Source organism: Sturnira hondurensis, unplaced genomic scaffold (assembly GCF_014824575.4).
Source record: "Sturnira hondurensis isolate 20B ecotype Veracruz unplaced genomic scaffold, ASM1482457v3 Scaffold0020119, whole genome shotgun sequence".
In the NCBI taxonomy this organism is placed as follows: Eukaryota; Metazoa; Chordata; class Mammalia; order Chiroptera; family Phyllostomidae; genus Sturnira; species Sturnira hondurensis.
This window is the reverse complement of record NW_028092750.1, coordinates 5856089-5881655: the sequence shown is the minus strand read 5'-3', so window position 1 is coordinate 5881655 and position 25567 is coordinate 5856089. Positions and strand designations below refer to the sequence as shown.

At 50.4% G+C, this 25567-nt stretch overlaps 1 protein-coding gene across 1 annotated transcript; it reads right to left on the bottom strand.

Moving 5' to 3' along the window:
* Nucleotides 1-6006: 6006 nt before the first annotated feature.
* HAUS8 (HAUS augmin like complex subunit 8) lies at nt 6007-25432 on the bottom strand. Its single transcript, XM_037029030.1, is given in 12 exon segments — nt 6007-6290; nt 6292-6424; nt 7548-7689; nt 10002-10143; nt 11400-11558; nt 11664-11729; nt 12319-12413; nt 12504-12599; nt 14061-14142; nt 18521-18576; nt 20602-20666; nt 25197-25432. Coding segments are annotated over 12 exon segments (1269 nt in total). The 5' UTR covers nt 25226-25432; the 3' UTR covers nt 6007-6086.
* Between the last annotated feature and the right edge of the window lie 135 nt (nt 25433-25567).

Sequence of the window (25567 nt, the reverse complement as noted above, 5' to 3'; positions counted from 1 at the left end):
GAGAGGGGGCTCAGCCTGGGCTGCCCCAGGCCACTGGGGGTGGAAAGAACCCTGGCCTGGGGGTCAGTGGGGCTGCCAGGTGACCAGCAACACCACCCTTCACAGCTAATTCCATCCATCAGAAGCTGTGTTGCAGTAGGCCAGACAGACAAAGGACAAACTGCCCATGCCCCTTAGCCGGGGTCCCGAGAATAGGCAAGTCCATAGAGGCAGAAAGTGGAATAGAGGTCACCGGGGGCGAGGGGAGGGGGACTGGTGAGTTAGTGTGTAAAGAGCAGGGAGTTTATGAAGAGGAGGATGAAAAATTGGGTAGTTAGTGGTGATGGTCACAGGGCACCATGAGTGCATTGGCGCCCCCTGCTGTACACTCAGCAATGGTGACAAACATTATGTGCAGTCTCATACCGCATTCTTTGATGGAAAACAAAAACAAACTGTGCACTCGGGTATAGAAGCCCTGTCTGTAGGGGATGGATGTGCAGTCTAGGCAGAGGGCGCCATTTACCCCACGGCCACCTGGAGCACAGCCTCTTGCTCTGCTGTCCCTCACCCCCACCTACCTTCACAGTCACTCCTCAGGGGCGAGTGGTGTCTGTGATTTGTCAGCACCTACCTATCCTGGTCCCGTGGTCCTGGCAGGTGCTACAGAGGTGCCAGCACCTGAGTTTATGGGAGGCGACACGGTCCAGCTCCACATCATTTCTTCTACCCCGTTCTGATGGCCCAATCCAGCTCAGCCCGTTCACATTAAGGCATTCTCCTGGAGAACAGCCATAGGGTCCTTTCTTCCCCAAATCATCCTGCTACCTGCACATGGTGGCCACAGCTCCTGCCTGTAACTGAGGCAGCCCAGGAAGAGTTCAGAAGCCACTTCTCATCCAAACTCACTGAACCACTTTGGGCTTGCTCTGACTGGTGTGGCTCAGCAGGTTGGGTGTTGTCGTGCACACTGAAAGGTCGCTGGTTTGATTCCCTGTCAAGGGCACGTGCTTGGGTTGCGGGACAAGTCCCCGTGTGGGGATGTACAACAGGCAGCCAATCAACATTTCCCTCACATATTGATGTTTCCCTCCCTTTTTTCCCCCCTTCCCCTCTCCCTAAAAATAAGTAAATAAATGCTTTAAAATAAAAAAGAAATCTTAGGCCAGATGAGCACCATCCCCCCACCATCCATGCAGTGGGGGATGAATCCAGCAGGCAGGGGTGGGCCCTGAAGCCAAAGCCACAGCACCCTCTTTTTCCCGCAGAAGCCACGCGTGTCTCTGACTGGAGCCTCTAGGAGCTTCCCAGGAGTTGGCACTGCAACCAAGCTTCTGTCGTTTCAGACGGCAGAGGCTTCTTCCCTCCCAGCTCTGGAGGCTGGACATCTGAAGTCAAGGTGCCGGCAGGGCTGTGCTCCCTCTGGAGGCTCCAGGGGAGGGTCCTTCTTGCCTCTTCCAGCTTCTGGGGGCTCCCACCCTTTCTTGGCTTATGTCCACGTCACCCCAATCTCTGCCTCTATCTTCATGTGGGCTTGTCTGCCCCGTCTCAAAATCTCCCTTTGCCTTTTTCTTATAAGGACATTCGTCATTGGATTAAGGACCCACCTGGATAACTCAGGATTAGCTCATCTCAAGATCCTTCACTTAATTACATCTGCAAAGACCCTTTTCCAAATAAGGTCACAGGTTCTGGGGGGTCCAAGTTCCATGGGGATGTAACTGGGGGGACCATGCACTCCTCTACAGCCCCCAAGCACCTTCTCTTTGAAGGCCAGCTGAACCTTGCCAGTCTCCGGGCACATCCGGTTCTCTCTATCACCCACGCCCCAAAAAGACCCAGCCTTCTTATGATGCAGAATTCTCCGGGAGACCAACAGCCACAGAACTGTGGCCCCCGCCAAGGATAACCGACGCTCAAATGTCCCACACGACACAGCTGGGCAGTGTGGACAAGGCCAGGTGGCACTTGTGAGGGCTGGGCTGAGTGGTCCAGGAGAGAGTTGGACTCGCCCCCGCCCCCCAACGATGCTGGCGCAGGATTGAACTACAAAACAGCGCGTGTTACGCCATTGGAAGCAACGACCTGGCTCTTGACTCAAAAAGATGCCTACACACTGCAGATGAAAGTGAGTCAGGTCACAAATGCACAATTCCACTCCACTGTGTCTGCAACTCGATTAGAATTACATGCCCCCAAATGCAAATCATGCTGATCTCTCTCTGGATGATTTGTAACTCTCCCATGGTTATCTCAATTTTCTCAAATGAGCTTGTCAAAAGAAGTGTGCTAAGATATAATAAGGAAATACTAAAACACTAATTTAATCTGTGAGCGATGACACTTTATTTATTTAAGTATTCAAATACATGAACAATTTCATCTGAACTGATGATGACGGACAGAATTGACCAGAGAGCTGAGACACTGGGGACACTGGTGAGCTGGCAGGCTTGCTGCCCCCTACAGGCCTTGGGTGGGATCTCCAGTACCAGGACCGGAAGATGGAAGGAAGGTGGACTCATTCAAGCCAGACGGAAGGGTTGGGTAAGACTCCTCTGCGCAGTGCCCTGGTTTCTGCAATCCCCCTTCCTCATCTCCCCCTGGAAGACCTGGCCATGAGTGGGCCCTCAGCCATGCTTTCCTCTTCTACCCGTGTCAACAGGCAGGGACACTTTGGGCCCCTCATTCACCTCTGAACTGACCTGAGTGCCCTCCCCTGGGCTGTCACGTAGGTAAAGATCAAAAGGCAATGACAGACCCATGATGACATGCCCACCACCCAGGTTAAGGAATCGGCTGCTCCCTGACTGAAACTTCCTTTCTGAAAGAAACCATGAGTTCGCAAGTGACAATTGCCCTTTTTTTTCACCAGTCCCACCACCTGTCTGGGGAGCCCTCACAACATTTTTATGATCTTGAAAAACTTCAGTGGCACCCACATACAGCCTGGCCCCACGGTCTTCCAGCTCCTGACGTTGCCACCGAGAATGGTGGCCACCAACGTCCGTGCCCGTCATTTTTCTCTGCAAGTCCGAAACTGTCTAATCCCTAGTGCTCTGAAACGTATGCCGACTCCTCCAGTGGGACGAGCAGCTGCTAACACAGCACCGATGGTTCCACTTCCCGTCCTCGTGTCACCCCGCTCCTGGGGGACCTTCCTTCTGAACGGAATGCGGCCCCTCAGCGGGGATGTCCCTTTCGTGATCAGGATCTAGAGGGTCACTCTACCTTGCTATCTGACTCTGTCTCCCGATCATTTTCATTAAATACACTTCAGTGCTGGAGACATTTGCATGGAATTGAGGGTGACCTCCTGCAAGGGACATCATCGGCCACCGCCAGCAAGAGACAGTGGCCCTTGTGGAACAGCCAGCACTCGACGAGGAGCTGAATCCCACTGACAAGAGGTTCGCTGAGCTTGGAAGCAGACGATTCCCGTCCAGCATCTGGGTGAGACCCTGGCTGGCACCTTGCCTGCAGCCTCAGGAGACCGTGAAGATGAGGACCCAGGTTCCTGACTTGGAAAATCTGCGACAGGTGTATGCTGTTGTGATCTGCTGTTTGGAGGTACTTTGTTCCCCGAGTGGGCCTTTCCTTATTCCCTGGGCTGTGCCCTCAGAGGTCCCTCTGCAACCAGTATTATTTCTTTTATACAATATTTCTCTTTCTCCCTGCCACAATTCCTGCTGGTCAGATATAGAACCACCTGGATGGAATCTTAATTTAAAAAAACTCGCTCCTATTTTCCATTTCTGTTCTTTTTACTCTGCTTTCTGGGAGATTCTTCATTATTTTATCTTCCAACCCTACTATTGGATTTCTTGTTTTGGTCATTTTTTTCTCTTTTCCATTGAAGAAGGTGGTATGAGACTGCACGTTTGTCACCATTGCTGAGTGTACAGCAGGGGGCGCCAATGCACTCATGGTGCCCTGTGACCATCACCACTAACTACCCAATTTTTCATCCTCCTCTTCATAAACTCCCTGCTCTTTACACACTAACTCACCAGTCCCCCTCCCCTCGCCCCCGGTGACCTCTATTCCACTTTCTGCCTCTATGGACTTGCCTATTCTCGGGACCCCGGCTAAGGGGCATGGGCAGTTTGTCCTTTGTCTGTCTGGCCTACTGCAACACAGCTTCTGAAGGATGGAATTAGCTGTGAAGGGAGGTGTTGCTGGTCACCTGGCAGCCCCACTGACCCTGAGGCCAGGGTTCTCCCCACCCCCAGTGGCCTGGGGCAGCCCAGGCTGAGCCCCCTCTCCCACAGAAAAACTCTCCCCATGCCCAAGCCCCAGCCCTGCCTTTTAGCTAATTGGAACTGACTGGGTTCCAGGCATTTCTGGAAGTCCCTCCTTGGCGACCACAGAGACCCCAATGTTTGAAGATGAGATCAGTGACCCTCTGACCCCGAACAACTGAAAGCACCAGCTGGCGCTGTGAGTGTGATCACTGTGGGCCTGGGACACGGGCCGGCGCCCTTCTGTGGTGCAGGGTGGACTTGCTCACGGCACAGAAGGGTCTGGCTACAGAATGGACAGTGCGGAGGCTGACACCGCGACTTAAACATGAGCATGACACTCCGAGAGTCTGCTTGGTCGAGTTCTGTTGGATGGATTTCTTAATGAACACCTAACAGACACAGATGGGAAAATGACCAAAATGTTAAAGGAATGCAAACGCAACAATAATAAGCAAGCATTCCGCCTACCTCAGGGTCCCCTGGCCCCCTCCCCCCAGAGTCATTTTTAGCTTTCCAGGTCTTTAGAAATTTTAACACGGATTGTTCCATACCCAGCACATTTTGACCTAGTTTCATTTTGAAAAATCATGGCAATCTTCGCACACAATTCACGTTCACAATGCCAAGTTGCTCCTTAAATAGTTTTCAGTTCCCAGCACAGTGTGTGCGACACACCACCGGCTCCCTCTGCAGCGCTCTGGAGCCCCCCCTTCACTGAAGTAAGCCGGGCGCCGTGCGTCCAACGGGGACGAAGCCGGGGTCTGAGGGCATCATGTGGGAGGGTGAGTGGGGTAGACCCCCTGCTGGTCCCCGGACACTCCAGGACCCCAAACGAGTCTGCCATTTTCGCCGGTTTGGGGAAATTTTTAAAGCTAGAAGGCAGTGATTACAGAGAACTGGCACCAATCTAATTAGGATGGCTGACAAAAGGTCCCAGGGGTGTCCCCTTCCACAGACCCAAAGCTTTTTGCACACGCATGGGGTGGGGAGAGGAAGGGGTCAGGGTGTGAAGTTTCTGAGACGCTAACCCAGGAGCTCCATGGGTATCCCCAGTGAGGGCTTCAGTGGACTTGGACTCACAGAAGTGAAAGGGTTGGTAGTGTGGATGGAAACTGCAAGGTTTAGGCCCCCGTGATGGGAAGAGCCTGTGTCTCCTTGACCTGCATGGTCTTCAGGAATGGCTATTGCGTCCGACTGGGACTGCTTCCGCTACCTGCAACAGTAAACGCCCAACCTGTGGACGCAGTGCCCAGGAAGCCCCCGTCGGGAGTGTAAGGGTTGGTGGGATTATGGTCAAAGTGTGCCTGTTTGAACAGGCTTTAAAGGGAATACGTCTCTTCCCAGAGTGCATGCTGGGGGTGGGCCGTGCATTTCAGGTCGACACGTCCCCTCCCTGGGGTGGTAAGGCTGAAGGCCTATCCACGTCCACGGGAACCAGGAGGGCTGCTGGAGCCACGCAGCACACACGGGAGCTGAAGAGCAGGTGAGGCAGATTCCCTGCAGCACAGCCCACCGTGGGGTGCAGACTGACCCAATGGCGAAAGCCTGCAGGGACCTCGCTTCGATCTCTACTGGGACGCTGGCTGAATGGAGAATTTCCATTTGAAACCAACCCCTAAAACACTGTTGGTTCAGGCAAAACAGCCCTGTGACCGAAGGCCAGGACATCCTGAAAGCACAATACTCCTAAGGCCTCAGAGGTCCTGAGGCTCAGAACCAGCTGTCGGGGAAAAGGCAACAACATGTGCCTTCTGCTTGCCCCACACACAGAAACCAAGGCCCCATGCCAAACAGTTTTATTTTTTGAATATCAGATGAGATTCTCAGACAAAAATAGCTATACTGCTTAAGTGACTAAAGTGCTTAAGTCTCCAGAATGTCACATCCGTGCCACTCTGGCACAGGTGAGCCCTGGACAAGTGGCACATAACGTGCTTTCTCCCGACAGTTTGCAGGAAGAGCCCCACTTGGGTTGGGGACACGGCCTGCGTGTGGATTCGCGGTGCACATGGCATATGGTGTGTCAGCCCGAGAGGGGCAGGCTGCTGGCCTCTCCCTGAGTTTCCGCCCAGGGGCCCGCCTCGCTGAAATACCACTGGCGGGGGGCCGCAAGGCCCTGGGCCTCCTCCCAGACCTCCTGGTTGACTAAGGCCGCCTCTTTGCTCGCTCGGGCGGAGAGTTCCAGCACCTGCGCAAAGCTCCTGTGGGAGGGACAGAAGGGTTGACACATTTCAGCCCTCTGCCTCCAAGGGCCAGACGAAGCCCAAGTTCCTCTGCCGTCTCCACACTGGCAGGGTGGAGGCAGTGGATCCGGGCCGATTCCTCCCAGGTACTCATGGGAAAGCACAAGTCAACGAGCTCTGTCTGAACAGAGTCAAACAAGGAGACCCCTAAGAATAGGACCAGGCAGGCATGAAAGGAAAGATGCTTTTGTTCAAGAAATATTTAGGGAGCACCGATGCCATGTCAGGACGAGTGACAGCCATGAACAGGGCAGCACCCTAGCCCACCCTTGAAGTACATGGTGGTAGGGAAACAGGTACTAAAAGGGCGTGTCTAACCACTCACACCTGTGACTCTGGCCCTCCAGAACGCTTTGGGGGTCCCGATTTCATCCTGGGGCACATACACAAGGTAGCTCCACAGTAGCGGCAGGTGTTTTTCATGAGTACCTTTCAAATATTTTAGGCATCTTAGGAAGTGTGTTTAGCATTGTAAAGGAGAAGAAAACCAGATTCTCTGGTCAAAGCCCCATGGTCAGAACTCCCCCCCCCCCAGGAGAGCGAGAGAAGGAAGCGGGAGTGGCCCTAGGGAGCTGGCCCTGGGCTGCGGCGGGCCTGAGGCTGGTTTTCCGGGGGTGCGCGTTGGTGAAACCCTCCAAGCTGTACTGCAGCAATCTGCGCCTTTTCTGTCTGTTCTTACACTTCAGTACGAAGTTCCAAAAAGTTGCCCCAAGCCTTACCCTGGAACACATTTAAAACACCAACAGACCAGCCAAGGGCACGTGCGGTGCTGTGCTGCTCTGAGGGAGTGAACGAGGGGTGATGCTCTCACACCCCTTCTATTCAGGCTGCTGGAGAGCTCCCGAGCGGAGTTTCGGGTGGGCTGAGGGCTTTCTACCCGCCCCCTCTCCCTGCCTCGCAGACCTTCGAACGCTACAAATGCCAGAGCTGCGGTTCTCTGCCCAGTACAGCTGCCCACGGCCAGCTGCTGCCTGACCAGAGCTCTCTTTTACTTTACTTCTTACCTACAAGACACCCACTTTATTTTTTTAATAATTTATAGTCCTTTTCCCCCCTATCTTTTTGTTATTTTCTGAAATACCTTCGGAGCTCCAGATCCTTCTTCTGGGTCGTTTCCTTGAGTTCACCCAGCAGGTCTAGCACCTTCCCATTTTCTTCTGAACTGCAGACCCCTAGTTCTTCCAGCAGATGGCGTGTGGTCGTCAATTCCCGCTGCAAATCATCTGGGGGTGTGGGGAGGGTCATCAGCCACAGCTGCAAGGTGCCCCAAGCAACCCATACCTGAGCCAGGTGGCCGACTAGATCTTCCTTATTTGGCTGGCAAGCTCTCATGTTATGAAGAGCTCAAACGCACGAAGTCGTGAAGGAGGACATCCGTGCACTGATACCACTTCTGTGCCCCTTTGCCTAAGACCACGGTGGCCTGGGACCTGGGTCGGGCGTGTCCGCCATCTAGCAGTCATCAGAACAGACCTGGAATGCCCCTCCAGTGTCCCCAACAGAAACGAATGCAAAAGGTAGAGATGGCCTATGCTACAAGTAATTAAAAAAAAATCCCCTGGCTGCCCTCACCAGCATGGCTCAGTTGCTTGAATGTCACCTTGCAAGGTGCAAGAGCAAGGATTCGATTCCCAGTCAGGGCACATGCCTGGGTTGCGGTCCCGTCCCCAGTTGGGTGCATGTGAGAGGCAACAGACTGATGTTTCTCTCCCTCTCTTTCTCCCTCCCTTCCCCTCTTTCTAAAAATAAACAAAATCTTTAAAGAATAAGAAGAATCCCGTGGTTCCCTTCCTTCCAGCATCTCTGCACCTCCCATCCCAGTGGAGTTCCGCCTGCAACTGTCCTGCGTCCCACTCGCTCAAGGAAAACCAGCGTCTCTCACTCCTGGCTCGTGTCCTGGCTACCTCGTGTCCTGGCTACCTGCTCCGAATGCACACACATCACGACACATTATAACATTTTGGGAACCTTGTAAGGGTTCGTAAAAACACATGTCCTCTTTCCCCCTGACAGAGTCTGAATTGTGCCCTCGTAACAGACACGTTCAGGTCCTAATCACAACCATCTGTGACTATGGCCTTACTGGAAATGAGGTCTTCACAGATGTAACTGAGTGAGAATGAGGCCACTAGATGGGGCCCATTCCAATAACGAGTGCCCTTCCGAGGAGAGCGAAGTTTAGATCCAGAGGTGCTCACGGCACACGGCCGCTTGAAGACAAGGCAGAGGCTGGAGTGATGCTGCCAGGGGCCGAGCTGGGCACCAGCACCAGAGGCCGGGAAGCAGCCTGGGCGGACTCTCCCTCAGAGCCTCCAAAAGGAACCAAACGTGCCCACACCTTAATTTTGGACTTCTGGCTCCTTGAACTGGGAGGGAATGACTTTCTCTTTTTTAAGCTACCCAGTTTGTGGAACTTTGTTACAGAAACCTCATACACTCCCTCCCTAATCCCAACTCCTGGCAATTGTCTAAGGGACTTCTTGGAGATGGGGCCCAGGAGTTACAGAGGTGCCAGTGGCCACAGTGACCACACAACTGGAAACCCAGACACAGGTGTTCGTTCAGCAAGGCTGCTTTCCAAGACTCCATGCCAGACATACACGATTTCACATCGGAAAAGGCTTGATTTTAAGTGAAATCAGTTGTTGCTCAGGGCCAAGCGCGGAATGGAGATGGAAAGTTACAGTTGATAGATACTGAGTTTCTTTTTGGGGAAACAAAAATGTCCTAAAATTAGATTGTAGTAAGAGTTGCACACCCCTATGAATATAATAAAAAACAATGAAGTGTACACTTTAAATGGGCAAACTGTATAGTACCTTAATTACATTTCAATAAAGCTATTAAAGTTTTTTTAAGTGTCTATCTGAGATGAATACAGCAACACCCTTTGAGACTGAACTGCATCTGTGCAAAGTTCTGGAGGTAAAGTCCCCCCAGCTTCAGGCAGCCGGGTTTCACTACATCAGCCTCAAGCAAAACATACTGAGAGACTCAGGAGAGCTCTGCTTAGAAATAACCAAACTAGGGCAGCTGAAAACTTGCTTTGGTAAGATCACTATTCTAAAGAGAACTGTAGGATCAAGCACAGCACTTTTCACACGTGCCAATTTCTTCAAGTGAAGGATCAGGTGGGGCGCCTGCAGGAAAGGGGCCCCTCAACTCTGTGCAGAAGGCAGGACAGGGTGGGGCTCTGCAGCCCTGTCACTGCCCAGCCAACAGTGCACCGTGTAAAGCGCCCCCAAGGCTGGGAGACTGCAGGCTGCTCCCCAGGAAGGCCTTTCAGCAGGGCGGGAAGTCAGCGGGAAACCAGACCCAGGCTCCAATCCCAGCATGGCCCTTACTTGGGGCACCACCCTGGACAAACCGCAGTCTTGCCAGCACCCTGCATCCTCTGCCATTTGATGGGGGACGTGCCATCTACCTACAGGTTTGTGAGGATGACAGGAGGGATAAAGGTGCCAGCACAGAGGAAGTGCCCACACCCACTGGCAGTTCCTCCTAATCCTTTCCCAGCAGATGCCCCGTTTCCTACCTAAGAACTGTTTCTCGTCTCCACCCAGGTGAACCGATCTCACGGGCAGTTTGTGCCTTGTGGTGTCCAAAGCCGTCGCGAATGTCTTGTACTGCTCCTTAAAGCGCTCAGCCACAGCCTCGTAGGGGCTGAGCATCTCCATCTGCAGGCAGGAGGGAAAGGGGCCTGTGAGGCGAGACCTGCAGTGGTCGCCTGGAGGTCTCATGGTGGCACACATGAGGTCAGGACACAGGCTTGTTCTTTTGGGACCTCCTAGGGAACTCTCCAAGAGGTTTAGTGGGGGGGGTGGTTCTGCCCTTGCTCCTGGCCACCCTCCTTGCCGTGAACACACACCCACCCTCCAGTTCATTCCAGGGCCAGTCCTCAACTGGAATCACAGTGGACCAGGAAGGCTGAGCCCTCCTGCTTTTGAGCACTGAGCTGAAATGCCGGCCCCACCTCAAGGCCGTCCCCACCAACTAACCCCCTTTTCCTGATTCACACTATCTGGATCCTCACACAGTATTATGAGGATTCATTACTTGTCATTTTTTCCTTCCACACCACAAGGACAGGAGCCCTGTTTCAGCCCACGGCCTGGCCACATGCAAGAACACAGGCACACACAGAGCATCAAAGGCTGAATGGTGCCCTGCTAACTTCGTGACTCCTCCAAACCACCAGCAACTCAGAACGTGACCGGATCCGGGCGCGGGCTCTTTACAGAGGGAGCTGAGTCAAAGGGCCACTAGAGTGGGCCCGATTGATACATCAGGTGTCCCTACAAAAGGAGGGTCTGGAGATGAGCATGTACTCAGGGAGAACGCCACATGAAGAGACTCAGGGAGAAGACAGCCATCCCAAGCCAAGGAGAGAGACCCAGGACACATCGTTTCCTCACAGCCCCTGGAAAGAGCAAACTCTGCCAATGTCTTGATCTTGGGCTTCTAGCCTCCAGGCTAGAAGGAGTGTCAGCTGTGCAGGTGCCCAGTCTGAGGGCCTCTGTTACAGTGGCCCACACACAGCGTGAGAAGACACATCCCAAATGGCCTCTCTAGGTTCCGAGCAGCTGCTCCCTGACCTTCCTTGGCATGGACAACTGTGTCCCATCACTGACTATGTGGCTCCAAGACTGTGCCTCCACCTGCACCCTGGCCCCCTGGGCTGGCCTGAAGCATGTCTCCATGTCACTGAGCACAGGCTGTAGGCACCTGATGAACGTGTGCGTGTATGCACCGAAGAGACAGTTCCCTCTTGCTGGCTGATACTTAACACTACAGGCTCATCCTCTTATAAACTGTCACCTACCAACACCCAGTGGTGTCAAAGCTGAGCACAGACTTAGAACCAGGTGAGGAGCGACAACCACCACACAACCCCGCTGCAACACACAGCTCAGAGACCACGGCCACAGCTGACCTGAGCATCGAGGACACCTGCCAGCTCCCGCTTCCTCTGACAGAGGAGAAGTTTGCGCTTCAGCTCATGGGCCTTTTTCTGGAGCTTCTCCTTCTCCTGGCACATTGCTAACAAATCTCTTTCTGCCTTTTCTTCAAACGCGGCGACACTGTTCTCCATCTGTGAAGTTCAGAACAAGAGCTCAGACCAGAGGGGACTTCATCTCCTGGCTGATGGGGGCCGCTCTTCCACCCACGTCACCCAGGAACACAGTTCCATGTTCACCTTTACACTCAGTAGAGTCAGGAGTAACGTCTGGGATTCCATCCTTTCCATCAACTCGGAGAGATCCTTAAGGGGAAGGGAAAGATACTTTGGGTTCCCATGAACTGGTTTAAATCCAGCTCTCCCAGGGGAGGGACAGAACCCCAACCCATACATACTTTGATTCAGTTCAGTAATTTGATAATTCGCTGATAACAACCTGCTGTTTCTAGTACCTTATTTAGTCTTTCGGGCACTCTGTGAGAAGGAAGAGGATGGGCTAGCCCCCTTCCAGGGGCTGGGCGGTCAAGGGCCAGCAGGAGGGCCCTAGGTGCCACTCTGGAATTAGGACTTGAACCTCCCACCCCAGTAAGTCCACAGCTCAGACACCTCCTTGCAGGGGACAGGGCCTGGCCTGGCGCCTTCCCTAGCACAGCACCGCAAACAAGGCCCCGACCTCATCTTTCACATGCTCCTGCATTTGTACCTATCTACTCCTGTACGTGTCCTTGTAGATGCGAGCTCTACAAATGGCCTAAGAATGGGTGTTGGTTTATTTTATCCTAAAAGGCACATTCTCGGAGACCCAGGCTTCACACAGCACCGGGCACAGGGCAGGAGATAAATGAGATTCATCCAACCCATCAGCAGCTTCCCTCTCATTTCATATACTTACTGGGTTCTTTTTCTGCGAGGTAGAAAGTGACGTTGACTCGGTTTTCTTTGACATTGTTTTTTCTAATTGTTGAGTCTTTCTGATCACACTTTTGTCTAAGATCAAAGAAAGCATTTTTAAGGTGAGCTTGCTGAGAGGTACTGCAACCCCTCCGCTGTGGAAACAGGGTGAAATGGAAACCGTACCACTGATGGCGGAGAGGTCCAGGTCGGGCGGGGCGACGCCGTGTCCTTCCAGCAGCGTGGACTGCAGGTCGCCTTTGCCGAGGACGCCGCTGCTCTCTGTGGGCCAATGAGAACCCTGGAAGTCAACAGTCACTGCCACGCTCCACCCCTAGGCTGGAAGCAGGCAACCTTTTGGACAATAACATTTGCTTCTAAAACTAAGCTTCTTGCTAGGTAGTAGAGAAGGCAGAAAAATCTTTGGAAACTCCCAGCCATCAACTTGAATATATCTTAAAGAAAAATTAGACAAGAGAAGCAGCCTTTATAACCCCAAGATGCAAGTAAGTTTTTGTTTAGTTTAACAAAAGCTGCCGTGTTCACAATGTGAGTCTAATACATGCCCTATACTTATTATGCCCTCAGCTCTTTTTCCTTCTTTCTCCAGTAACTTTTGGACTGTTCACCTTCCCTGGTAGTTCCCTTCATCTTTTAACCTCTATTTTAAAATGTGAAATTGTGCCTTATACCATGTAAAACGGGCACTGGTGTACTGGTGTACTGGTCTACTTCCTGTGTCTGTTAATAAAGTTTTATTGGGACACAGACATGTCCTTTTCTGTTTGTATGCCTGTGGCTGCCTTCATGCTGCAAATGGAAGACAGAGTTGAGTCTTCATGACAGAGAGTGTCTGCCCTGCAGAGCCTAATTAAAGTATCTACCATCTGACTCAGAAAAGATTTGCTGACCCTTGATCTGAACATTAAAGTAGGAAATCAAAGTTGAAGGAGAACATATTTAATTTTTTTCTATGAGACTCAACACTGTCACCATTTTGAACAAAGAGGCGAGGGCCAAGAAACACTTCTGCTCTTTGTGAACTGCTCACACGCAGAAGAAGAGCTGCCCAATCCCGCTGCAGAGGCAGGCACGTGGGGTGTTGGACGAGCTGCTACAGTGTGCAGGGGCGGGGCTTCCCGGGCCTATGGATGAACACACGGACTAGACCTGAACACCAAACCCGCTAACAGTGATGGTCTGAGTGGCAGATTGTGAGGGAGCTTCCCCTCCTGGTCTGCATTTCTCATATTTTTATAATGAACACATGCTGCAGCTATAATCAGGAAAACTGAAAGCGTTTCGCAACACTTTGGTGACAACTTTTAGAAGAAAGATACTTGAGGCAGGCCGTTACAAGGAAGACTCAACCCAGGCAGTGACAGGCAGGAGGATGAGGCCTCGAATCTTTTCTGGTCCTGGACCCCAGGCTCTAGTGGTAAACAGACCCGTGATCAAGGAACTGGTGCCACAGCGAAGAGCCATGATGGCAACCTGGCTCTTCTCTGGGACCACCCAGGAGGGAAGTGACCTCCCCCTGGCCCCTGCCACCACCTTTCAGCTCTCCCACACGCCCCAGATCTGTAATACCCTGAAACACGTGGCCCAGCTCTTGCTTCTGATGCTTCCCAGAAAGAAAAAAGGGGCTTTCTACTTCCCGTACTTGAATATGTAACTCAGCCCCAGGGTCCTCACTTCCTGAGCTCCACAGCTGTCTTACACCCTCCCTCCCCCATTACACACCTTTGCTCTTCTGGGGTGGGTTGGGTTTCCTTCCGCCTTCAGGTTTCTTCCCGCTGGGCTTTAAAGTGCCTGCTGCTGGAGCCTGTTAGGGAACACACAACACTCAGGGGGCCAGATGCCTCCCCTTTGTAAAACGGGGCTCCATCGAGGTCCAGAAGGTTTGCCCCTGCTCGTACTTTGAGGCAAGGTGCAGACTTAAGGAGTTCTGACATTTAATGGCACATATACAGGACAAACTAATTTCATCAAAAAGGATACCCTCATAGAACGTAGGACACAGAAAACCACCCAAGTGTTTCCTAGTGATTACCTCTCTGCCACGACCAATGACAGATGACTGATATTCTGTGTACTTTGTAGCATGTGGCAGATTTATAGACAGACTGTATATTACTTTGGTCATCAGGAAAAACAAAGTTTTGGTACAGGTGTAAATCTTCAAAATGCACAAAAAGGCAATCAACACATGGAGCTAGCAAGCCATTAATAATAATATAACAATGTAAAAAAAGAAAGAAAGAAAACCCTGCAAAGAGTGAGACCATTTCAAGCACAGACACCACTCTACTGACCTCATGTTGGGGTCTAAATAAGCAATAAAAGGCAAACAGGTAGTAAAGAAAAAAATAAAATGCTCTTCTTTGAAACATGATTCTTTATGTAGAAAACTCTAAAATCTTTTAAAATCTACTAAATTAATAAGTTTAGCAAGGTTTCAAAATAAGACAGTCAATATTTTCAAAATCAACTATATTTTTAGTAATGAATAACTTTGCAAATTGAAATTAAAAGACAGTACCATGTATGGTAGAACTAAAAAATAAATAAAATACTTAGGTGTATTTGTTTACTTAGGTATATCCTAACTAAACACAGGAAGGTCTGTATACTGGAAACCACAAAATACTGTTGAAAGAAATCCAAGGAGACGAAATAAAGGGGTATCCCATGCTCATGGATTCAAAGACCTGGTGTTTTTAAAATATTGTCCTCTCTAATCCAACGCATAGATTCAATACAATCAATCCCAGCAGGAGATCTGGTGGGGAATGGCAAGCTAAGCCTAAAATTTACATGGAAAGGCAAAGGAACTTGAAGAGTAAGTTTTGGAAAAGAACAAAGCAGAATTGACACCACCTGATTTCAAGACCTGCTCAAAGCTAAAGATAACCTCAGCAGCATGGAACTGGCCCAAGGAAAGACAGGTAGAACGACGGAAAAGAACAGAGTCCGAAAATGATGCACACGTACACGAGCAGTCAGTTTCTGACAGAGGTGATGAGCCGACACAATGGGAAAGGAAGGACGTCTCAACCAGTGGTACTGGAACAAGAGAATATCCATACACTTCAATTCCATCATTGCGCCAGATATAAAAATTGATTAAAAGAATGAATCATCGCCTCTAACGCAAAACCTAAAACTATAAAACTCCTAAAAGAAAATATGGGAGAAAATCCTTTCGATCTTGGGTTATGCAAATATTTCTTAGATAAGACACCAAAGGTACAATCCATAAAAGCAGAAATCAATAAACAGGTCTTCATCAAAATCAAGAATTTCTGCTCCTCACAAAATACTTAAGAAAATGAAACCACAAAAGACAAACCACACGGTGGGAGAAAATATTTGCAAATCACTATATAGGGTTGGTATCCAAAATATAGAAAGAGCTCTCAAAACTCCATGAGAAAATAAACAATCCAATTAAAAAATGGGCTGCCCTGATCATTGTGGCTCAGTTGGTTGGGCATCATCCTGCAAACAAGCCGAAAGATCACTGGTTCAATTCCCAGTCAGGGCACATGCCTGGGTTATAGGCCAGGTTCCGCGTGAGAGGCAAATGATCGATGTTTCTCTCCTAATCCAGGTTTTTCTCCCTCTCTTTGGCCTTCCCTTCCCTTCTCTCTAAAATAAATAAAATCTTTAGCAAAAATAGAAATTAAAAAATGGGCCAAATTTAAAGACACATTACCACAAATGTAAGAATGGACAATAAGAGCGTAAAAAGGTGCTCGATATCATGTTGTTATGCAAATGCAATTAAAACCACAATGAGATACCACTTCACACCCCCTGGAATGGCTTCACTCCTCAAAGTACTGACTGGGACTCCCTGGGGCTGGTGGGAACGCAAAACAAAACGGTGCAGTCACTTTGAGTAACAGTTGAGTGGTTTCTCAGAACCACACACCTGCTTACACGACCACTCAGTAATTTTGCTCCTGGGAGAGTGGGAGAAACGATACCATGAGCATACAGAATTCTGCAGAGATGTTTAATGCGGCTTTATTCAAAATTATTAAATATGGGAAACAAACCAAACGTCCCTCACCAGCTGAGCACACCATGGCCCACCCACAAAGGGGAATGTTCCTTAGCCGTCAGGAGGAAATGACACTTGACTGCGAAGGCAATGACAGGGAGGGACCTCCAGTGCGCTCTTCCCACAAAAGAAGGCAGATATAGAAGGCTGCATCCTGTGTGACACTTTCTAAAGATTGTACTTATCTATTTTTAGAGAGAGGGAGGGAGAAAGGGAGGGACAGAAACATTGCTGTGTGAGAGATACATCATAGATCGTAGATTGCTTGCCTCTCACATGCCGGCAACCCAGGCGCGTGCCATGACTGGGAATCGAACCAGTGACCAATCGGTTTGCAGGCCAGTGCTTGATCCACTGAGCCCTTCCAGCTGGGGCCTATGTGACACTTCTTAAATGACCTCTGGGAAAGGCAAAGCTATAGGGACAGAAAACAGATTAGGGTAGCCTGGGGAGGGGAGGGGACGGCTCCATCAGAGCAGCACCAGGAGGATTTGGAAGGTGACAGATCCTTCTGCACTGACTGTAGTGAGTGCATGACTGGAGCCATTTGTCAAAACCTGTGGAATTGGATGCTGCAAAGAGTATTGCTTACTTTATGCACATTATACAGCAGGTCCTCGAATAACATTGTTTCTTTCCCATACAGTTGATAAGACATCATAGAAGCTTTACTCTCGTTTACATCAATTAGCTTCTGGTAAAACTGGTTCTGTTACCCATCGCTTCACTGCAGTTCCAAGAACCTACTGACAATATGAAGTGAGGACTTTACCTTAATTTGAAAGATGCAAAAAAAGAAAACAGGAAAGCTCTTCAAGATCTGAAATACTATGTACAGCATGTAGACACACGGGGGCGCTGTAACCAAGTCTGCAAGGCAACATTAAAATGATGAAGTGTGTGGACTGTGATCCTTTGTTGAAAATCACTTCAACGCTGTAAAACACGGATTCCCAGCGATGATGTGTCAGCGCAGGCTCATCAATTACAAACACACACCACCCTGGTGCAGGATGTTGATAGTTGGGGGCGCTACGCATGTGTGGGGGGAGAGGGTATGTGGGAAATTTCTGTGCCTTCTGCTCAATGTTGCTGCTGTGAACCTAGAACTGCTCTAAAAAATAAAGTCCATTAAAAAAATTACTCTAAGAAGCATAACAAACAGTTTGTGCAAAGCTATCAAAGCTATTCTGTTTCTTCATGCTGGATCTTAAGTCAAATTTTTAAGAATCCACCATTCACTCTACCCAGAGTACAAAAGATAGATAGCAAAAACGATTATTTATCTAAGTTTTACCACAAACATTGGTTTGGAAAATAGAGGGATAACACAACTTTCACCTCAACACATTCTCACTACATACACACAGAAACAAAATTTATAATTGGGCAACACAGCAAGTGTTTTCATTACACATCACACAATACGTTCTCATGTTGCTAAGTGTTTTGTGCCGTCATTTTCAATGACTTGTTAATTTTCGTGGTGACCACCAGCAGTTCATGAATCTCTTCCTCTACTACAGGGTGATTCAGGCCCATCATTTTCCCCATAGCCATGCTCTAAAACCCTGCAGGTATTTTTTTTTTAGAGATTTTATTTATTTTGAAGAGGGGAAAGGAGCAAGAAAGAGAGGGAGAGAAACAGCAGTGTGAGAGAGAAACATCAATTGGTTACCTCTCATATGCGCCCTGACCAAGCATGTGCTCTGACCAGGAATGAAACCAGGAATCCAACCAGAGAACTTCTGTCTTGCAGGACAATGCCCAACCCACTGAGCTACACACTGGACAGAGCCCTGCAGGTATTTTGTGAATACAGCCAAGGCCAGGGAGTGCGTGCTGGGCACTCACCAGAACTGCTTCCAGAAGAGGAGTGATGGGGTTGAGAGGCAGAACAATTTTACATTTCAACAGAGATCATGGCTTTGCAAAAGCAATCCTCAAAGCGACTGGATCCTCACAGCAGAGACACAGGACTCAGCATGAAGGGTACAATGATCTCCAAGGCAACTGGGCAAAACCCCAAAAATAGTGCCCTCGGAACCAGGCTGTGCCTGGCTCAAATGACTTGTCTCACAACTTTAAGTTCATTAGAACTCCCTTCAGAACTGTTTCAAACGTTATGTGTTACCTTTTTGGTGGTTTTCTTCTCATACTGCAGGTATCGGGACTCGACCACTTTTCCACCTGTGGGGACACATTGCTGGTTTATAACAAAACAACAGTGATGTGTGAAGACCCACGTGTGTTGAGGACTGACACCACCTACCCCAGAGCAGGGTGCCAGTGGCCCTCCCTTACACCTCTCAGATCCTGTCCTTCAGTACCCTTGAGTGTGCATGGGACATCTGTTGTCTGCAAGAACACTTATGGGACACCTACTAATCCCTGGGCTTGAGGAAGAGCCACAGAGGTCACAGGAGCAGAGGGGGATCTCAGGGGTGAGACGGAAAGGAGAACAGACCTTTCATAGAGGGCCGTCTGTTTGCAGCCTCCTCTCTCCCCAACTCACTCCCCATGGTGATGACCCCAACTGCTCCTTCCCACATGCATGGTGCGGCCTTTAACACACCCCCACCCCATCTCCCCTAGCTCAGGAACACTCCCCTGGACATGCTCAGCCCCAAGGCCCTTCTTAGACATAGCGTTTCCCTTGTGACAGCCCAGCCTCAGGTCCCCTTCCATGCATGTGCCTTGAACATGGATGGAGGAGATCCCACCTGTCCTCCTAGCCTCCAGGGGCTCTCGCTGCAGCCCCAGTGATCACCCACAGCCCTCTGCTCTGTCCAACCCCTCTCTGGGACCCTCCCTCATACTGTCCATCCCTCTGGTCAGCTGGGCACCGTCTCCTACTTTACTGGGAAGACAGCAGGAGCCCCAGGATACCCTCCTTCCTTGGCAACCAGCCACCTCCCAACCTCAGGGCAGCACACCAGCCCCACCATGTGGAGGGACCCCTGCTCCTGGGAGAACTCCCACTCTTGTTGTCAGAGCCCAGCCCCCACCCCATAAGGAAACTCCATGACCACCTCTCTCCTCCCCACCCCCAAACCAGTCCTGCTCCTTTGGGGCTCACCCTCACCTCCCTGCTTCCCTTTCCAATGCCTGCTTCTCCTCCTCTCCTCCTCTCCTCCCTCTTCCCTCGAACCCCACTCCCCACACTGGCTCTCACAACCACCAGCACACAGAAGAAAACTCATTTCAGCAACACCACCAAGACCTCCCTGTTCCAAAGTCCATCAGCCACACTCAGTCCTAGTCCCGAGCCATCGGCAGCACCAGACACTGTGTTTGCTCGCATGCCCCCCTCCTCTTGAAACATCCTGTGCCCTGCAGGCTGGCTGCCACTCTGGTGGCTGACAGTAGGTGATCTTGCAGGTCCACCAGCTGGTGAAGCCTGAGCACCTCCAGGCAACAGGTCCACCACAACCAGGGCATCCCTCTGACCTAATCACCTCCTCACCTGGCTCACTCACTCCGTTCCCATGACCATGACCCCACCCCCACTATTCTCCAACCAGTGGGCTGCTTCTGCACTTGCCCCCTTCCCAGCTCTGCTCAGCCCAGCACCTCCCCTGGACCGAGAGGCTACCCCCTTCCTGCTGTTTTATCCACGGCATCTGTCATCATCCTCTGCACCCTGGGTCTGCTTACTTTTCCACTTGTTGGGCCACCTGTGGTACCACCTGTGTCCCAGACAGCCAGCTCCCTGAGGGCAGGGACTGTGTCTGTCTGGCTTGCTGCTCCATTCCACCACTCTGCAGGGAGTAGGTGCTCGGTAATGCATCAAATGCACAATTCTGCATTTTTTCTAGATGTCTCTGGAGCTCAGGATCTTTCTTTTTACTAAGGAGACCCAGGGAGAGTGACATAGTCAACATCACACAGCTGGACAATTTGGTTGAGAAAAATTGATTTCAACCATATCTTCACACCAGCATTGGCACACCCACAATTAACAGGGAACCTGGTACAGGGCATGGAGGCAGTGGTCGCCATGAGCATGCGCCAGGCCAGGAAGAGCTGTGCATGCAGGCAAGCAAGCTCAGAGAATCAGGGAGGGGCGTACCTAGGGTCAAGGCCAGGACCAGATAGAGTGAAAAAAACATCTGTGCTGGTTTTTTCCTCCCCCAAAGGCACTTGCTGGATAACAGAATCACTTTTCACTTCACAGGGTCACGGGGTCACGAGGTAGACTCTAAGTTGACTCACCTTGTGCTCGTCTGCCTTTCGGTTTAGCACCAGCAGGAGTGCTGGGACCCCCCACAGAAGGCTTCCTGAAACAGAGAGGGGGCCTTGTTAATGTAGTTGACGAGAAGGCTGAGAGAAGCCCGTGAGAAGCCCAGGCTTCTGATCTCTGTGAAGATGGGCACCTCGGCAGGAAGATGGATATGAAGCCCTGTCACCTGAGGTGACACACAGCAGCCCCACACCTGAACTGAGAAGGGCCCACAGCAAGAAGAGTGAGCATTTCTGCTCTGCCTCAAAGATCTCAACTCAAGCCACGGGTTCACTAACTCAGCAGGTAGTCAGGTGCCTGCAGTTTACTAGGGATACTGATGAGAGAGAAACAGGGCTCCTTCCGGAGAGAGAAGAACAGCGTTTTCCTGTTGGGCAACTGTGAAGGCACCCCAGACAGGTAAAGGGGTGGGGAGAGGTGAGCAATAAAGTACCCGTGGCTCAGGCACATGGGGAAGAACATTCTAAGGCAGGGATCAGCAAGACCAAGGGCATGAGAGAGGGCAGAAGAGCGTGATGGAAACAGGAACTGATCAGCCCTATGGCTTAGCTAGAGAACATGGGGCATGTTCTCTAGCTAAGGAGACAGGCACGCCGGGCCAGGCTGGCAGTCTGAGCACCCAACTTATGGGCTTGGACCTGGTCCTATAGCCCAAGGGTTAGCTACCTCTCTCTGGAAAGGGCCAGACAGTAAACATCTTCAGCTCTGTGGGCCACGTGCTCACAGTCAAAACTACAAAACCTTGCCATCGGAGCACAAGGCAGTCACGGATGATGCAGAAAGAAAAGGGTGTGGCTGTGTCCCAATAAAACTTTATACACAGCACCATCTGAATTTCATACAATTTTCATGTGTCCAAAACACACTTCTTCTATTGACATTTTTTAACAACCATTTAAGAACACACAAACCATTCTCAGCTCGCCAGCCGTACAAAAAAGGGGGCACCCTGGCTTTTGCCCGCAGGTCCTAGGAAACGAACACGGTCAGAGCCATGTTTCATGGAAACCACTGGCAGCCGGGCAGAAGACAGGCTCTAAGGTCCTAGGACAGGGGCCAGGTCTGCCCCTCACTGTGCTCCAGTGCCTGGGCAAGCTCCCATCATAAAACAGGAGACTGGGAGGCTTCAAGAGCAGGCATTTCTTTCTCACAGTTCTGGAGGCTAGAGGTCCAAAAGGTAAGTAGCCAAGGGGAAAAGCAGAGAGAGAGAGAGAGAGGGAGGTAAGGAGGAAAAGAGACAAGACAGAGTCAGAACATGTGAGCAAGCTCTCTGGCGTTTCTTCTTATAAGGACATCAATCCTTGGGGATCAGGGCCCCACCCTCATCTCGCTGAACCTTAATAACTACCATAGAGGCTACATCTGCAAATACAACCACATGGGGGCTTAGGGTTTCAACATACGGATTTGGGTGTGTGGGGGCACAGTCAGTCAACACAGCATTAGTCATTCAAAAAACTTAGGAGTGCTCATTCAAGGGCAATGTTGCCCTCTACAAGACATTTGGCAATATTTGAAAACATCACTGACTGTCACAACAGAAGGGGATGCTATTGGCGTAATGGGTCATGGACAGAGATGCTGCTCAACACCCCATAAGGCATAGTACAGTCCCCATCACAGATCCAGCCCTAGCTGTCTGCACTGTCATAGTTGAGAGCCCCTGGCGTGATGACCAGGGCCATGAAACTGAAGACACGGAGAACTTGGAAAGCTGCTGCAGAACTCCTACTGAAAACAACAAAGCATCACCCCACACCTTTAGAATAGCTACTATGAAAAGGACAAGAAATAATAAGTGTAGAGGATGTGGAGAAGTTGCAACCCTTGGTAGAAATGTAAATTGGTGCAGCCACTGCAGAAAACAGTACGAAGGTTCCTCAAAAAACTAAAAATAGAACTACCATATGATTCAGCGATCCAACTTCTGGTTATTTTTCCCAAAACAAATGAAAACAAATGAAATGAAATTAGTGTTTTCATTTGTTTGGGATAAAAGATATCTGCACCTCATGTTCGTTGCAGCATTATTTATAATAGCCAAGACATGGAAACAACCTAGGTGTCCATCAATGAATGAAAGAATTAAAAATATAATTTTAGTGCTCTAGCTGGTGTGGCTCAGCGGATTGAGTGCTGGCCTGCAAACCAAAGGGTTACTGGTTTGATTCCCAGTCAGGGCACATGCCTGGGTTGCAGGCCAGGTCCCCAGTAGGGGGTGCTCAAGAGTCAACCACACAATGTTTCTCTCCCTCTCTTTCTCCCCCTGCCCCCTCTCTAAAAATAAAATAAATAAAATTAAATATATATGTATATAGTTTTATACAAAGCACTATGCTGAGGTAAGTCAAACTGAGAAAGACAAATACTGTATGACCTCACTTATGTGTGGAATCTATAAAACAAAACATTGAACTCATAGATGCAGAGAATAGAAGGGTAACCACCCTAATAGAGTGGAGGTGAGGGGGGCATAAAATGAGTGAAAAGGGTCAAAAGGTGCAAACTTCCAGTTATAAATAAGTATTGGGATATAAAACATGGTGTCTATATGTGATAATAATGTTTCATATTTGAAAGTTGCCAAGAGAGTAGATGTTAACCATTCTCATATAAAGAACGTTATGGTGGCAGATATTAACTGAACTTATACAGAAATATTAAGTCATTCATTGTGTTATACACCTAAAACTATATGCCAACTATATCTCAATTTAAAAAAAATAGCAAAGCCTGAATATTATTTGGCCCTAAAAAGGGGTGAAGTACTAATGCATGCTAAAACAATGAACCTCAAAACATCACACTGAGTGAAAGAAGCCAGACACAAAAGGCTACATGTTGTCTGATTCCATGATATGATATGATATGAAACATCCCAAACGGGTAAACCCATAGACAGGAAGATGACTGGTGGTGGCCAGGAGCAGCCTGGGGTGGATGAAGAACGGGCGTGGGTGCTAATGGGGACAGGGTTTCCTTCTGGGCTGAAGAAAATGTTCTAGAACAGAGGCTGTGGTTGCACCACACCGTGAATGTCTTCATGCCACGGAATTGTCTGCTTACAACGGTCAATTTAATGTTCTATGCACTTGCGCTGAATTTTTTTTAAAGATTTTATTTATTTGTCTTTAGAGAGGAAGGAAAGGAGAGAAGGAGAGAAATATCAATGTATGGTTGCTTCTTGTGAGTCCTCTGCTGGAAACTGGCCTGCAACCCAGGCATGTGCCCTGACTGGGAATTGAACCGCGATCAATCCACTGAGCTACACCAGCCAGGCCACTTGCGCTGAATTTGAAAAAAGAAAGAACGAAGCCTGACATAACAGGTGAGGGGACAGTGAGGTAGGAGCTCCTGGCTCGTCATCTGTGGAGTGTGGGAGAGTCTGGAATGCCTGCCAGTTTCTAGTCTGGATGAATGGGAAGAGGAGGGGATGCCAGGAAGGGGAGACCCGCCATGCAGGAGGAGCAGGCTGAGGGGCCTGGGCACTTTGACTCCTGCCGATGTCACAGGCTCCACTAGTCACAGTACTGGTGGTCACCTTGCTCAGTACACTGTAGCCACCTCCTGTGTAGCTGGCATAGAAGACCCCAAAGTGAGACCCAGGCCACAGTGGGAGCCACCTCTGACCTTACAAATACCTGTCTGTTAGCCTGCTTTATCCCTGTTTTCCAGACAAGGACCTGAGACTTAAACAGGTCACCCCCAGTGAGTCTCAAATGCTGGAAAGGGACAAAGCAAGGATTCCCTCGGATTTAAGTCAGAGCTCTAGAGTCGAACAAAAATGAGCTCAGATCTAACCTTCAGGGACCTGGGGTTGGGGTTGGGAGTCACTACACCTGTGTGGCCTCAGGTACCACCTGCTACTGTACCTCCGGAAAAGCTAATATAATGTCACAGGGCAAAGCGCTGTAGAGGAAACACAAGTGATTTCAGGGGCCTACCTAATTTTCATTCTCATTGGTACAATAAACATTGGCCGAATGAACAAATAAGACAAAACACAGCCTTGTAATCACGCCCGGCACTGGGTAAGTGTCCGACGTCTTTCTAGTTCTTGCTGTGCGACTCTGGACCAATAACCTTCCTTTCCTAAGCCTCCAATCACCTCATCTGTAAAGGCGGAGCAAATAAGAAGGCGGATGAAAATTAAAGGAGATATTTTAGCGGCCCAGCAGTTGTCCACCACAAAATAATTATTCTAACAGCGACAGATCATACTTCAGAGTCAGGCAGGTTTTAAGCGCTTTAAAGGGTGACGAGAGGCCTACAGGCTGAGCGGCGATGTTCTCAGCCTGTTTCGCAGCGGTGGAAGCGAGGCATAAAGTAACTGTCACAAGCTGATCAAAGCAGCGGACCAGGGACTCGAACTGGCAGACGGACCTCAGAGGTCGCCACCCCCCCCCGGGGGGGGCTCTCAGAGCCAGCGTATCCTTGGTAGTACCTAGAGGGGTCAGGACTCACTCCGAGGGTCCCCTGTTTCCCAACATTGGTGCCCCCAGCCGTTGACAAGGGCCTTCCCGCCGCCGGCACCCACAAAACCCAGACCAGCTGTGTCCCAACTCACCCAGAGACGCGCCCTGAGGAATCCGCCATTTTCCCGCCTTAAACTCAAAGGCCAGCTCCTTGGGTTCCTCGGCCGCGGGCAGGACCATATTGCCGCGCCGCAGGAGGGGTGGCCACGGGCCGCAACGAGAGTAGTGCAGGCGGTATGGGCGATCCCAGCGCGCGTGCCTGTGGGCTCCCCCCTCACACTTGGTTTCGCCCGCCAGTGCCGGGGGCGGTGGCCCGGGTGGTGTCTGGGGGCGGTGCGTCCTGGCACTCCAGCCCTTTGGCGATCTGGTGTCACGGCCAGGCCTGTCCCCGGAAACGAGAGCGCGCGGGGGCGCGGCTGGTGGGGGGCCGGGGATTTCATGGGGCCCCGCCCCTTGGCGCGCT